The 13,595-nt window shown below is 39.9% G+C and overlaps 1 protein-coding gene across 4 annotated transcripts in view; it reads left to right on the top strand.

Annotated features, from left to right (window-relative positions):
* The window catches only part of LOC128868491 (ras-related protein Rab-32B), an 80,346-nt gene extending 69,544 nt beyond the window's left edge, over positions 1 to 10,802 (top strand). For all 4 annotated transcript variants that reach the window (XM_054110634.1, XM_054110635.1, XM_054110636.1 and 1 more), the window contains 3 exons: positions 5,514 to 5,912; positions 9,744 to 9,887; positions 9,955 to 10,802. In XM_054110634.1, the coding sequence (XP_053966609.1) occupies positions 5,514 to 5,912; positions 9,744 to 9,887; positions 9,955 to 10,071 (660 nt within the window). In that variant the 3' untranslated portion in view covers positions 10,072 to 10,802. The remainder of the gene's footprint in view (positions 1 to 5,513; positions 5,913 to 9,743; positions 9,888 to 9,954) is intronic.
* Positions 10,803 to 13,595: the final 2,793 nt, after the last annotated feature.

Below are 13,595 nucleotides of genomic sequence, written 5' to 3' on the forward strand. Positions count from 1 at the left end.
CTAAATAAAAAAATTTTGAAGATGTGATAATCTTTATTTTCGGCTTTTACGCGCTCCATTGCTTATCTTTTTGTACACTACAACTGTCAAGTTTACAGGTTCAAATATAACTGGTGTACGACGCCTCTTGCAAAAATTATAAATTTTGCGATTGGGTGTTCAATTTTGCTTGTTTAAAAAAACTCGAGAAAGCAAGCAAAAGCAGTCGCTAATATCAGGCTTTGCTACAACGAAAAGATGACATGAATGAATATGCGACAGATGGGCTCACATAACACAGTTCTGACATATCTATTGGGCTGGGGAATGGGCTCGTAGCGTTTTTAGCGAAGGCTTTTATTTAAACAAAAAACAATAATTATATCGATAAGTTAATCAGTTATATACTCGCCGTTACTGCTTATAACCTCTTCCCACCTCTTGATCCATTTGTTGATGCCGTTCAGCCAAAAATCGCTTGGTCTGGTGTCAAAAAAGTTGTTGAGCCAGTTTTTAAGGATCTATTTGTTATCGAATATAACGCCTTTCATATGGTTTGACAGGGAGCGGAAAATATGGTAATCGGTCGGTGCAGGGTCCGGAGATACGGCGGATGCTGAAGGACCTCCCAAGCTCTTGGAGTGCGACTTTGACGACTTGTGCAACGTGAGTCCTGACGTTGTCGTGAAGGAGTGTAGTTTGACCATGTCGATCAGGTGTTTTCAGTCGAATAGCCTCATACACACGATGTAGCTGGGCATTCTTTTCGAGCACTTCCTGGTGCACCATGCTCTCCCAATCCCACCAAACACATATCATTATCTTCTTTGGATGAAGATCCGTCTTGACTCTTGGCTTTGGCGTATCTCTCTTTAAGCCACCCACTCCTTTCTGTGCTTGATTTTGATGTGTAGGTACCATTTCTCTTCTCCCGTGACAATTCGGTGCAAAAAGCGCTGCTTATGACCGCGTGCTGCACGACGGCAGGCGAGATGCTGAGAAGTAATTTGAAGACGACTTTCTTTGTGTCATTCGTTGAGCTCGTGAAGCACCCGGGCTCAAAATTTTTCGGTAAATCTCATTGAATGAAGGTGATTGAGAATCGTTTTATGCTCTCAGTTTTTTCCGCCAATTCACGACTGGTTTGGTGACCGTTCCTCCGCTCCTTCAAAAGTGATTTTAGACGTACTTCATCGAAATCAGAAGACCTTCCGCTGCAGGACGTGTCATCGATGTCAAAGTTGCCATTTTTGAACTTTGGAAACTATTTCCGTGCTGTAGACTCGCCTATGACACCTTCTCCATACTCGTTGCAAATGTCCCGGACTGCTTCGGCAGCTTTTTGACCTCGATGAAAAGCAAATAAGAGCAGGTGTCGAAAATGTTGATTTTTACCTCCTGGGTATTCCATTTCTAAGCCTCAAAACTAATAAAAAACTAAATAACTCAAAAATACAATTAACATAGTTTTGTAGAGCAGAAACAGTTTTGTCGATCGAATACTAACCCTTTGCCAAACAGCAAACAAATCGTTGTAAAATAAAAGAAATATAAAAACGCTATGAACTTATACCCCGATCCAATATTTACCTTCACATAACGCCAAACGCCACTTACAGAGCATAGCCAAACTTAGTAAATACGTATTCTAGGTCATGAGCTGACAAAAAAAATTCATACTAGTTCGATTGTAACTAGGTTTGGACCAGTTGTGAATTGATCAATTCGATCTGAAAATAAATCAAATATTTTCTATTGATATAACTAAGAATGTTTCAAACGTTAAAGGTGTACGAAATGAAGATTAGACGAATATAAATGGTCAATCATTCACTTTTGTTTGTTATACTTCATCAACTGGTGTAACACTGATGCAAAGGCTAACTTACTTGTTCTAGTTCGCATGATGCCGTTGATTCTCATTTCCATATTCCGTCAAGGGAAGAGTGGACGGAGGGCTAGACTTGGGGGCAGGGCCTGGTGAACTTGTTCACGGACGGATCGAAGTTGGAAGGAAAGGTTGGCGGAGGAGTCTTCTGCGAGGAGCTCTCCATCAGACTCAAATTCAGGCTACCGGACCACTGCAGTGTGTTCCAGGCAGAGGTAGCCGCAATCAAGGAGGCAGCTGATTGGCTGCTCAAATGCGTATTAACGGTCAAGAAAGTAAATATTTACTCCGACAGCCAAGCGGCAATAAGGGCCCTCGGGTCTATGACGGTGCATTTGGAATTGGTCAAGAAATGCTTGACCTCGCTTTCGACTGCGTCCGAATTCTTTGACATCAGCCTCATCTGGGTTCCTGGTCACAGCGACTTTGCTGGAAACTGTGAGGCGGATGAGCTGGCCAAACAAGGGACATGTGAGGTGATTTCCCCGCGAAGGGAGAGAATTGGGATCCCCCCGACTACCTGCGGTCTGCTCCTGGGCAAATACACAAACGTGTAAGGTCGCGAAATCCTTCTGGCCACGTGTGGACCGGAGGCGCTCGGGCGAGCTTCTGAGGCTGACAAAATATCAGCTCTCTAATATCGTGGATTCTCTCATAGGATACAATGCGCGAGGAATGCATGCTGTGAGACTTGGAATCACCTCGAGTCCTTTTTGCGCTGGATGTATGGAGGATGAGGTGGAATCATCTCAGCACCTTCTCCTTAGCTGCCCTGCTCTGGCGGGGCTAAGATCTAGGAATCTTGGCTCCTACTTCTTTGCCACGCCTGCTGATATAGCTGGCGCTGACATTAAAAATCTGATGAATTTCATCAGCAGCACAAAGCGGTCGACGCAAACATAGTCATCGTTCGTAATCCGCACGCTCCTAACCATCCCAGCACCACCTCTCCCCGCCCTCTCCCTGTATCCCATCGGTCTATCTCTCCCGCCTTACCCCTTCATAACGGTATCACAAAGGACGAATCTTTCTTCGTCCAAGTGTGCCCATTCCCTGGGCAACCATACCAACCTAACCTAATCTAACCTAAGGCATCGCCAGGTAAATGCTCTTAGTTGCTAGCATTGGAAAACGATAGCTAGCAAACTACTTGAACTGCAAAGCAAACTGGTAGCAAGTAGAGCTCCAGATACCCGAGTATTGACCAGTGCGAGTAGCTCGATACTACTCCGAAACTCGTTCATTGCTCAATTGCTCAAATATTTGGTCACAATTTTAGAGTATTTTAAAATTAAAAAACAAAATTAAAATTATCAAAAGTATTGCTCGAATTACTCGAAAAAGCTCGCTATAGTAAAGGGTTTTCCAATAACAGGTGTTATTGGTGAATGGATTGCAGTATCGAGAGATGATTAACGATTTTTTATGGCCGGAATTGGATGGTATTGATCTGGACAGCGTTTATTATCAACAAGACGGCGCTACGTGACACACAAGCAATAAAACCATTGTTCTTTTACGGGAAAAGTTTCCGGACCGTGTTATCTCTCGAAGAGGTGATCACAATTGGCCACCGAGAGCTTTTGATTTAACACCTTGTGACTTTTTTCTTTGGGGCCACCTGAAAGAGAAGGTCTACACCAACTGTCCAGGGTCGATTCAAGACCGCAAAGATGGAATTCATGAGGCTATCGAGGACACAAGCCGGCCACTTTGCAATTCGATTATGTAAAATTTCATGAAAAGGATATTGTCCTGTAAGCGTGGTCGTGGTGGTCATTTGTCTGATGTTATTTTCCTCTATTAACGGCATACCTTCATCTTTATATTGAAATAAACATCCGATAATTTATATTAAAAAATAGCATTTTTCTTTGAATATCAAAATAACACCTCTTGTTGGAAACCCCTTTAGCATGACGCTCGAGAATTTTCAAGTAATAAGTAACGAAAAGGTGTGCGAGTACTCGTTGTTACTCATTTACCCGAGCTGTACGAAAATGTGCGAACAAAATGGAGGTACATAGTTCCATCTGATAGGTTTGATTGCTCGAAGTAACATTGCGACCACTGCCTGAAATTTTTGTGACAAATTCCATTTTACTTGTGCAGTTGGTGAGGGTTTATTTGAATCTACTCCACTTCACTCCACCTATATGTATATTAGGCAGCATGCAGGTTCCTCTGACGAGAAATTCGAGTTCTTTTGACTTGATCCATTCATTGAGTCAGTTTTCGATGCTCTCGTAAGAAGTCAACCGCTCTTCAATAAGGGCTGACTGCTTTGATCGGAACAGATGGTAATCTGGTAATCCGAAGGTGCAATGTTTGGGGAATACAGCGGGTGGGCAAGATTTCCCATTTCAGTCCCTCTAAATATTTCTGGACCGATTTAGCAACGTGTGGTCTGGCGGTGCCATGCAGCAAAATCAGTTTGTCATGTCTACCGTCCCATTCCGGGCGCTTTTCTTTGAGAGCTCGATGCGAACGCATTAGCTGCAGTCGCCAATGATGGTTTCAGATGGTTTAAGGAGTTTATAATAGATGACACCCTTCTGATCCCACCAGATGTACAACATAACCTTTGAAGCATGAATATTTGTTTTTTCGCTGTACATGGGCCTGGTTTACCTGGCAGGCTCCAACTTTTTCGACGCTTAGGGTTATCATAATAGATCCATTTTTCATCGCCAGTGACGATGCGATGCAGAAAACCTTTTCTTTTTTGCCGTTTAAGAAGCAGACCATTCTGCTTTGCGGACCATTCCCATCGCGTGCAAATGTTTGCCGACGGTTGATCTGTCAACATCCAACTCTTTAGACATTCATCAAAGGTTCGGCATGCATCTTCATCCAATAATTGTCGGTAAATGGTAATAATGAAGCATGACTGCCCGCAAATGTTGTTTTTTCGGGAAAGTTTGACATTTTTGACGCCAGATAAAAAAGGATCTTTATGTTTCAAACGAATGTCAACTACTACGATCGAGACCTTACATACACACCTTCAAATCACCAGTATATTACTAGAGCGAACACATAAATGGTATCAGCAGCGACACCTCTTTTACGAGGGCGGAAACTTATTCCCGTACCAATAAAAAAGTCCATTAGAATGGATGTCATCAAGATTGATTGTCCAACCCCACTATAAGCCTACAAAAAATTATGCAATACCACCCCGAATGAGGAGGAAGGTATTAATGCGTCAAAGCAAATATGCAAATTAATTGGTAAGAAATGAAGTGTGAAAGATAATTTCATCAAAGAAGCCTTATTGACGGTAATACAATGCAAGACCGGAGATTAAAAGCTTAGTTGCAAATACATATCTACATATGTGCATATATTATGCCATAAGAGAGAAGAAGATTAAATTAGACTTGTTATTTTTATAGAAATAAAATCATATACATACCTACATACTCGAATAGTGTTTGGGTCTGATCGGAAATTTTTTTCATCAAGCAGCTGAACCAAGATTTCCCATTCCGAATGCGCTGAGTCAGTGTTGCAGACATTCGAAATTTTGGTCAACTTTTAGGCGTTTTAGCTTCTTTAAAATAAAAGTACACTGCAATTTTTAAGATAACATTTTAAACTACATACACACTTACATCGTCATACGTTTGCTTTATACTTACAGACAATTATGACCTCCGCGAATGCAGAAAAGCGTGAGCATCTGTACAAAATTCTAGTCATCGGCGAATTGGGTACTGGCAAAACGTCCTTTATCAAACGCTACGTGCATCAGTTCTTCAGTCAGAATTATCGTGCCACAATCGGTGTAGATTTCGCATTGAAAGTACTACATTGGGATGCAAACACAACCGTCCGTTTGCAACTTTGGGACATAGCCGGCCAGGAGCGTTTCGGCAATATGACACGTGTCTATTATAAGGAAGCCGTTGGAGCCTTCATTGTATTCGATGTAACACGTAGTGGTACATTCGAATGTGTGAGTAAATGGAAAGAGGATTTGGATTCCAAAGTTCAACTACCAGATGGCAGTCCTATACCTTGCATACTGTTAGCCAATAAGGTACGCCAATGTGTTTGATATAGTGAATGCCAATCCAAATGAATGATTTATGGGGAAGTATATTTATATACGAGTATATTAGGTTAGGTTAGGTTAGCCAGGTTGGCATTAAACCAGGCAGAGACCTTTTTGTCTCTAGTGATACCAGGTGGAGTCCGACTGAATACTGAAAGTAGACATCACGTAGGATGTCAACGCTTTTGGCGAATCTAAGCAGAGCTGGGAGATCCGCTTTTGAGACGTTAAACGCGTTTTTAATAATGCCGGACAAATGCACAGAAGGTGGTCTAAAGTTTCCTCCACATCCTCACTACATTTGTCCGTATTATCAATCCCTATCTTGTACGCATGTACAGCCAATGGATTATGACCTGTCAGCATACGAGTACATTGGTTTGGGGAAAAATAAATCCATTACTTTCTCGGTAGATGACAATAGTGATCGATATTTCGAAAAATATCGATCAAACTATTTAAAGTTTATGCTCGTTGTCAAGTTGACATTTCATACTAAAAAATATCTTTTGCTGTTTTTTTTTGTTTGTCCATTGAGTTGAAAGTTACAGGATGTTAAAAATGCAAGTCAACAAAGAGAAACTTCGTTACATTTTACAGTTTTTCTTTCATAAAGGCGAAAATGCCGATGCTGTAACAGCTAATTACGTGCAATTCTGGTTTCGTCACGACAATTTTTCCGTTCAGGCATTTTTGATGTTAAAGAAATTGTCAATGTCGTTAATATAAAAGAAATAATCGAAGTTGACCGAAATGTTAGTAGTCGTAGCATCGCCCCAGAGCTAAAGATCGACTATAAACCAGTTTTAACCCAATTAAGCAAAAATTTTACGCAAAAAGAATGAATTTCTTTTCCCCCAAACAAATATATATTCTTAGTCCTGCCCCAGTACAATATACGGATGACTCAGAAAGTCCTTTGGACTCCTCGCCATTCAATCTCTTAACTCATAACTGTGTTTTCCGGTCACTGGATGATCGGCACACACGCGGAAAAGCTAGATTTACCATTTAACCTCCATTGCAGAAGCTGTGAGGACCTTTCAGAGAAGGAGACTGTTGATCACTTTCTCTGTAAATGTCCGGGTTTGGCAGCTAGACGATTAAGATCACTGGGCGCTCCTTTCTTCGACAGCCTGGGGCAGTGCGACAACCTAAATCCCATAAATCTTATCTTCTTCGGTACAACAACAGTTCTGTTTGGCTGTAGACATCTGCCTGTGGGAGGTCTCATAATGGCATCAAAACGACGCTTTAGTGCTACTTGAGAAGTGCCAGACCATTTCACCTACCTACCTAATCCTGTCATAAGTTCCGTTACAAGTTACGTCCGTTATAGATATGCAATTATTAAATTTTTTATAATGAAGTTAGTTCTATTTAATCATGTAAATATTAAAAGAAAAATGCATTTTCATTCGAAATGCTCGCCATTTGGTTTTACACGAGCTTTCAAACAATTGGGCCATTCAGCTATTGCAGCACGCACGGTTTCCATGGATATTGAAATTGTTTGAGACTCTCCAAATTTCTGTGGCCATGCTTTCCAACTCTGACCACAAACTGTAGCCCAATGGATACAGATTTGAACTTCTAGACGTCCAATCCTCTGCGGCTATGAACCCAGTAACTTTGTGTTTAAGCAACTGCTGGCTGGTTTTTGGCTTATGGGCTGGCGCGCAATCTTGCTGGGAGATCCAACCCTCTCCATTGAAGAGAGCACTGCTCAACTGCTGCACCACGTCTTCTAAGACATCCTTTTGGCTCACTTTTGCCACGGTCTTAACCCCTTTTTTCTCAGAAATGAAGTGATGTAACGCCTTTACAAGACACTCCCTACCAAACCATTACGGAAGCTGGATGGTGGTCACGCTGAACACTTGGAACAACATTTTTTGGGTCTTCAGAAGTTTTAGCATAGATTTTTTCACTTCTTCAACAGTGAACATTTTCTCATATGTGATAATAATATTTTCATGGCCGTGAACAGCGTGCCACCGCAGAAGCTGTTTACATCTGTTGAGTCTAATTTTCTTCAAGCGCGTTTTCAAAAGATGGCCACTTGAGCTACGGAAGGCTTTCATGTGGCGATCATCTTTAATTAGTCTTCTCATGGATCTGGTCGATACATTCATTTCTCTTGACATGATTTTCTGCTTTCTTAGAGCATTTCTGCGAGTTCTGTCTCGAACGGCTTTTATGACTGCTTTGGTTCGAACCACGCGAGTACGGCCACTGTTTTTCTGTCTGTCACTTCAGACGTTTGGGAAAAACTAATGATTGTGCGGTGAACAAACATTCTCGAAAATTGAGCTGTTAGGCTGTTAATAAATCCTAAAACTGCTGTAGACTTAATTTCTACCAGGAGGTTTGGATCTATAGCCCCATTTCCCAAGTAATTTAAGCTGCGTCGTACCACTGCTGGGCATTCGCATAGAACGTTTTCTGCTGTTTCTTGTGCCTCTTTGCAGAGTCTACAGGATACGTTTTCTTTCGCCCTTATCTTTTTCATGTGATAATTAAGTTTACAGTGTCCCGTTAATAGTTTAGTGTAAAGTTTATATCCTTTCTGCTTAGGTTAAGGATTGCTTCTGCCTTTATCCGTTCTGGATTTATGAGTCTTTTCGATTGCCGCACGCCCGATTGGGCTCTCCAGTAATCGATTAGGCCTCGTTTTTCCTGCCCGCAGAAAGGTTCAGAACCGATGAAGGAAGTGTTTGCCTCCTTTTTCGCTAAACTGTCCGCAATTTCATTCCCTTCGTGCCCTTCATGTCCCGGAACCCACATCAAGACAACAAAGTTTCTGGATGCTAGGGTGTTGGGGATTTTAAAACATTGCCAGACCAACCTTGATTGGAATGAGAAGTTATCCAGCGATTTTAGAGCTGCTTGGCTGTCAGAGAGAATGTTAATATTGATACCGCGCGTGCCTCTCCGTAGACATTCTCTGGTACACAGCTCTAAGACGTGGACCTCCCTCTGGAAAATGGAAGTGATTTTTCCCATTGCAGTTGCTTTTTTGAAATGTGGTCCGACAATTCCAGCCCCGGCACTACCGTCCTCCATTTTGGGCACTCCTGCGCGCCCTGTATTAAGAATATTTCATTGCTTCTCCACGCTGAGCGGTCACTAATGACCACTTTGAATTTCTTGGAGAATTCTAGTTTCCTTTCCATCTTGTCGTGAACTGTCAGGCAAGGAGAGTTCAGGATTGAACCCAGAATCCTTACACGGCCTGTTTGCCTTTTTTGAGATGGAAAAGATTAGGAAGTCTTAGAGCTGCACTGATTGCTGTCCCTTTGGCTACAAGTGGAATGAGTCCAGTGACCATTCCTAAAGCCGCTGTGGGACAGGTTCGCATTTCTCCCGTCGTGCTCAGTCAGGGTATTCTGTAAAACTTGTTAAGTGGCAGAAATATACTCTCAGGATTGCCAATACCTGCCGAGGGGCGACCGCTATTAGACAAAACTGTTTCTATTATTTGATGTTCATGCACGGATATTCGAAACTAGACACTCCCGAATAGTAGTCACGCACCAAGCCATTTGGCTACGGCAGCCGCCAATGTACCTGCTATGCAAACTGTACCTACTTTTTCTTTAATAATATAATTGCAGCAGGGCAATTTTATTGCAAGCTGAGTTTGAAGCGTGAAATTCTTTTTTTCGGAATACTAAATCAAAATGTCTGATGTTTTTTGTTTTTTTTTGAAAACTTATTGATGATATTTAACAACAATGTGTACGTGTTACAATTGCTATAATTTATTTAATTTCTATTTTAATAAATCTTTGGCACTTTCCACTTTCCCCACAGTGCGATCAGGAAAAACAGGGCATAGTGACATCGCCAGAGAAAATGGATGAGTATGTGCAGGAGAACGGTTTCGCCGGATGGTATGAAACATCAGCCAAGGAAAATATAAACATAGATGAGGCCGCAAGGGCTTTGGTGAACAAGGTAAACACAGCGGCATTGATGTTGCCTTTATAACTACAGTTTTTCAATTAATCGTTCAATTTTTCAGATTTTACTCAATGACCGATTGATCAGCGACGCCGATCTGGCTGACAGCGATAAATTTAATCTAAATAATTCCGGAGAACAAACGACATCGAGTGGTAAAAGTAAATGTTCCTGCTGACCAGTTCCCACAGAGAAGAGCCGTTAAAACCATAGTGTTTGTTTACATGCATACACATACACATACATATATACAACGGGGGAAATGAGAAAATCAAATGTAATTAGGCAATTTTTTAAGAAGAACAACAACTGGTTTGACTGTTGCAGACATTTTGGACTACTCAACCATTTCATAGGTTAATTGCCAACAGCCAGCAGGCGGATATTGGCCACCATTGCTGTTACTCGCGTGCGTTTAATGCAGTATCCGACGATGCGGAAAATTGATATTGAAAAAAAAAAGATAAAATAAAATATATTTATATGAACTCGTTGCATAATCATCAGTAAATTTAATGTGTAATTTAACGGAGGACACTATTTTACAATTCGTCATACATACATACTTACTTACATACACACATAAATTTTAACTTTAGTACTTAAGTACGAATAAGTGAGTACTGTCGTTGTTAGTTACATGAAAAAAAAAAACGAAAAACAAAAGAAAGGGATCTATTGTAGTAATCAAATATGTTATGGCAACCAACTAATATTAAACAATTTGTAGCCGATTTACAGATTTTATACGCCCGCATATGCATTTCAATCTTCACACGCGTATGTATTTATGTAGTCGTACTCGTATATTTCAGTGCCTTATCGCACGTAAATATGTACTATGTATTTTTAAATGCTTGTTATGTTAATCTTTTTTATCAAATAAAATGAAATGAGATTTTTATTGCAGAGGTAACGCATCTACTTGAGATAACTAAATATGTTGTCATGTGTATTTTATGTCTTTCGCTGTTTTTTTTTTGTTTTTGTGCTTTGTTTTTTAATCCTTAAAACATCTATGATAAGCGTTTCCAACAATTTGTATGCACATTTTCCTGTTTTTTTATTCAAACCGGCAAACTGGCTTCGACAATAATCCATGATAACATTAGCATAAACAAACAAAAATGTCTAGCATACCCGCACAACAACAAAGCAAATGCACAGGCGTACTCGAATGCGGTACATTCACTTTTGTTTTATTCATTTCTCTTTTGATTTGTAATTGCCACGTGCATATGTATTTACTCATAATCAAATAAAAGGCATAAATGCAACAAGTTACTTTTCGTCATTAAAGAAAAATATCACTACCTCTAAATCCGTGGAGGTTAAACCAACATGAAACAGAAGAATGTATACCCTCTGATATAAATTAATGGATAGAAAATCATCTTCGTATTGAGGTAACGCAGATATCACCCTAATAGCTGAAAGTGTGTATGTGAGGTCTCGATCGCAGTAGTTGACATTCGTTTGAAGCATAAATATCATTTTTTATCTGACGTCAAAAATGTCTAAGTTCGTCCCGAAAAAAAACATAGTCATGCTTCATTATTACCTTTTAAAGAAAAGTACAGCTAAAACGTGTCGTATATTGATTAATATTTACGGTAACCACGCTCCATCAAATACAACTTAAAAAGAGTGGTTTCGACGCTTCCAAAGTGGCAATTTCGATGTGACTGATGAAGATCGCGAAGGGGCACCAAAAAATTCGAAGATACTCAATTACAACATTTATTGGATGAAGACGCATGCCAAACCCTTGATGATATATCTAAAGAGTTGGATGTTGACAGATCAATCGTCGGTAAACGTTTGCACGCGATGGGAGTGGTCCAGAAAGCAAGTAATTGGGTGCCACATCAATTGAAGGAGAAGGATATCGAGAGAAGTTTGGTGACGTGTGAGATGCTTCTTGAACGGTATTATGATAACTCTAAGCGTCAAAAAAGTTGGAGCCTGCCAGGTGAACAAGGTCGACATCGACAGCGAAAAAAGTATCCACGCTTTAAAGGTTATGTTGTGCATTTGGTTTGATCAGAAGGGTGTCATCTATTATGAACTCCTTAAACCATCACTGGCGATCGTTACCGACTGCAACTAATGCGTTTGAATCGAGCTCTCAAAGAAAAGCGGTCTGAATGGGACGGTAGGCATGACAAACTGATTTTGCTGCATGACATCGCCAGGCCACACGTTGCTAAATCGGTCCAGAAATATTTAGAGTGACTGAATTAGGAAATCTTGCCCCACCCGCTGTAATCCCCAGACATTGCACCTTCAGATTACCATCTGTTCAAATCAATGCAGTCAGCCCTTATTGAAGAGCTTTTTCCCATAACCAATAATATGTAATTCAATTTGAGAGCTCGAACAAATTCTTACCTGCTGTTTCGACAGTACGTAACACACTCAGTTAATACGTCGTTCAAGTAAATGGAAAATTCGTCATCGTATCAGAGGAAAGTTGGGTGATTATATACCCCCAATCGATGCATATTGAAAATCTGAAGGGGTAAAATGATTTTGTTCTTCATTCAAATGTGAATAACGCAAAAAATTATTTTATATTGTTACACTTTTCAATCACTAAATACGCGAAAGTTAACGCACTTAGGGGTGAAACTTCACTTTATCTTTACACAAGGTAATATATTTAAACCATATTTTCACACAAAAACTCAGTATATATTAACATTAACTTAAATATATTGTTAATAAAAATGCATGCATTGCTCGCGTGACGAATGAAAAATTAACTGAATAATGCTTAGTATTGCCACACTTAAAAATGTTTTTATAGTTAGTCTGTTTCCCGCTGATTTTAATGAGCTGTCAAATTAGGCGGAAAAGGAAGTAATAAAATATCAAAACAAACTACCGAAAAAGAGCCAGAGTCTTCAGCAATCGGAATGTCATCTAACTGTAAATAAAATATTCACTACCTCACGTTAAAAACTATTTGCGACCTTTCAATTTAGCGATAGAAACTTTATTAATAAACGAAGAACATAATTATCTACGAAAAGAAAGGAACAAAACTTTTATAATGAAATTGTTGCTAATTGGAATATGTATTGGAATTAAATTGTTTGATTCGAACGCACTTGCAATAACCATTTGAGAGGCACTGTAACCTCAATGGCGATATGTCAGTTCGAGTGTTACCGTACTCGATTTTTTCAACCAAAGTCGGTAGTTTTCAATTCCTATGGTACGAAGGCAGAACAATTTCTAGTTTTATTCTCATAAAGTAGTTTTTGGACTAGAAATATATCACAGTATATTTTACCAGATGCGTAAACGTAATGATATGTGCATAGCTTCTTCCTGCTAAGTACCGGATTAAGTTGATCCTAGGTATTAGGGATTTTTCATATGTGAGACGTGGATGTTCCATTTATAATTTTTGCTGAAAACTACGCTTACTACGAGGATTTTTATTTTGTCTACTTATGTGATTCGACTGGAGTTCATTTTAAGCTCCGGCGGAATTAATTTAGAAAAATTGATGTTTGAACTAACTATGTTTTCCCAGATACCGATTTCGCGTACGACGGTGCTAAATAGGGAGTTGTTTTTGTTTCTTTTGACCATTGTATATACACGTCCGCGTATATATTATAAATGATCTGATAGCTTGTGTTTTTGTATAATATATTATTCACTTTTAACAATACAAAAAATATAGAAATA

This window comes from Anastrepha ludens, chromosome 6 (assembly GCF_028408465.1).
Source record: "Anastrepha ludens isolate Willacy chromosome 6, idAnaLude1.1, whole genome shotgun sequence".
Taxonomy (NCBI): Eukaryota; Metazoa; Arthropoda; class Insecta; order Diptera; family Tephritidae; genus Anastrepha; species Anastrepha ludens.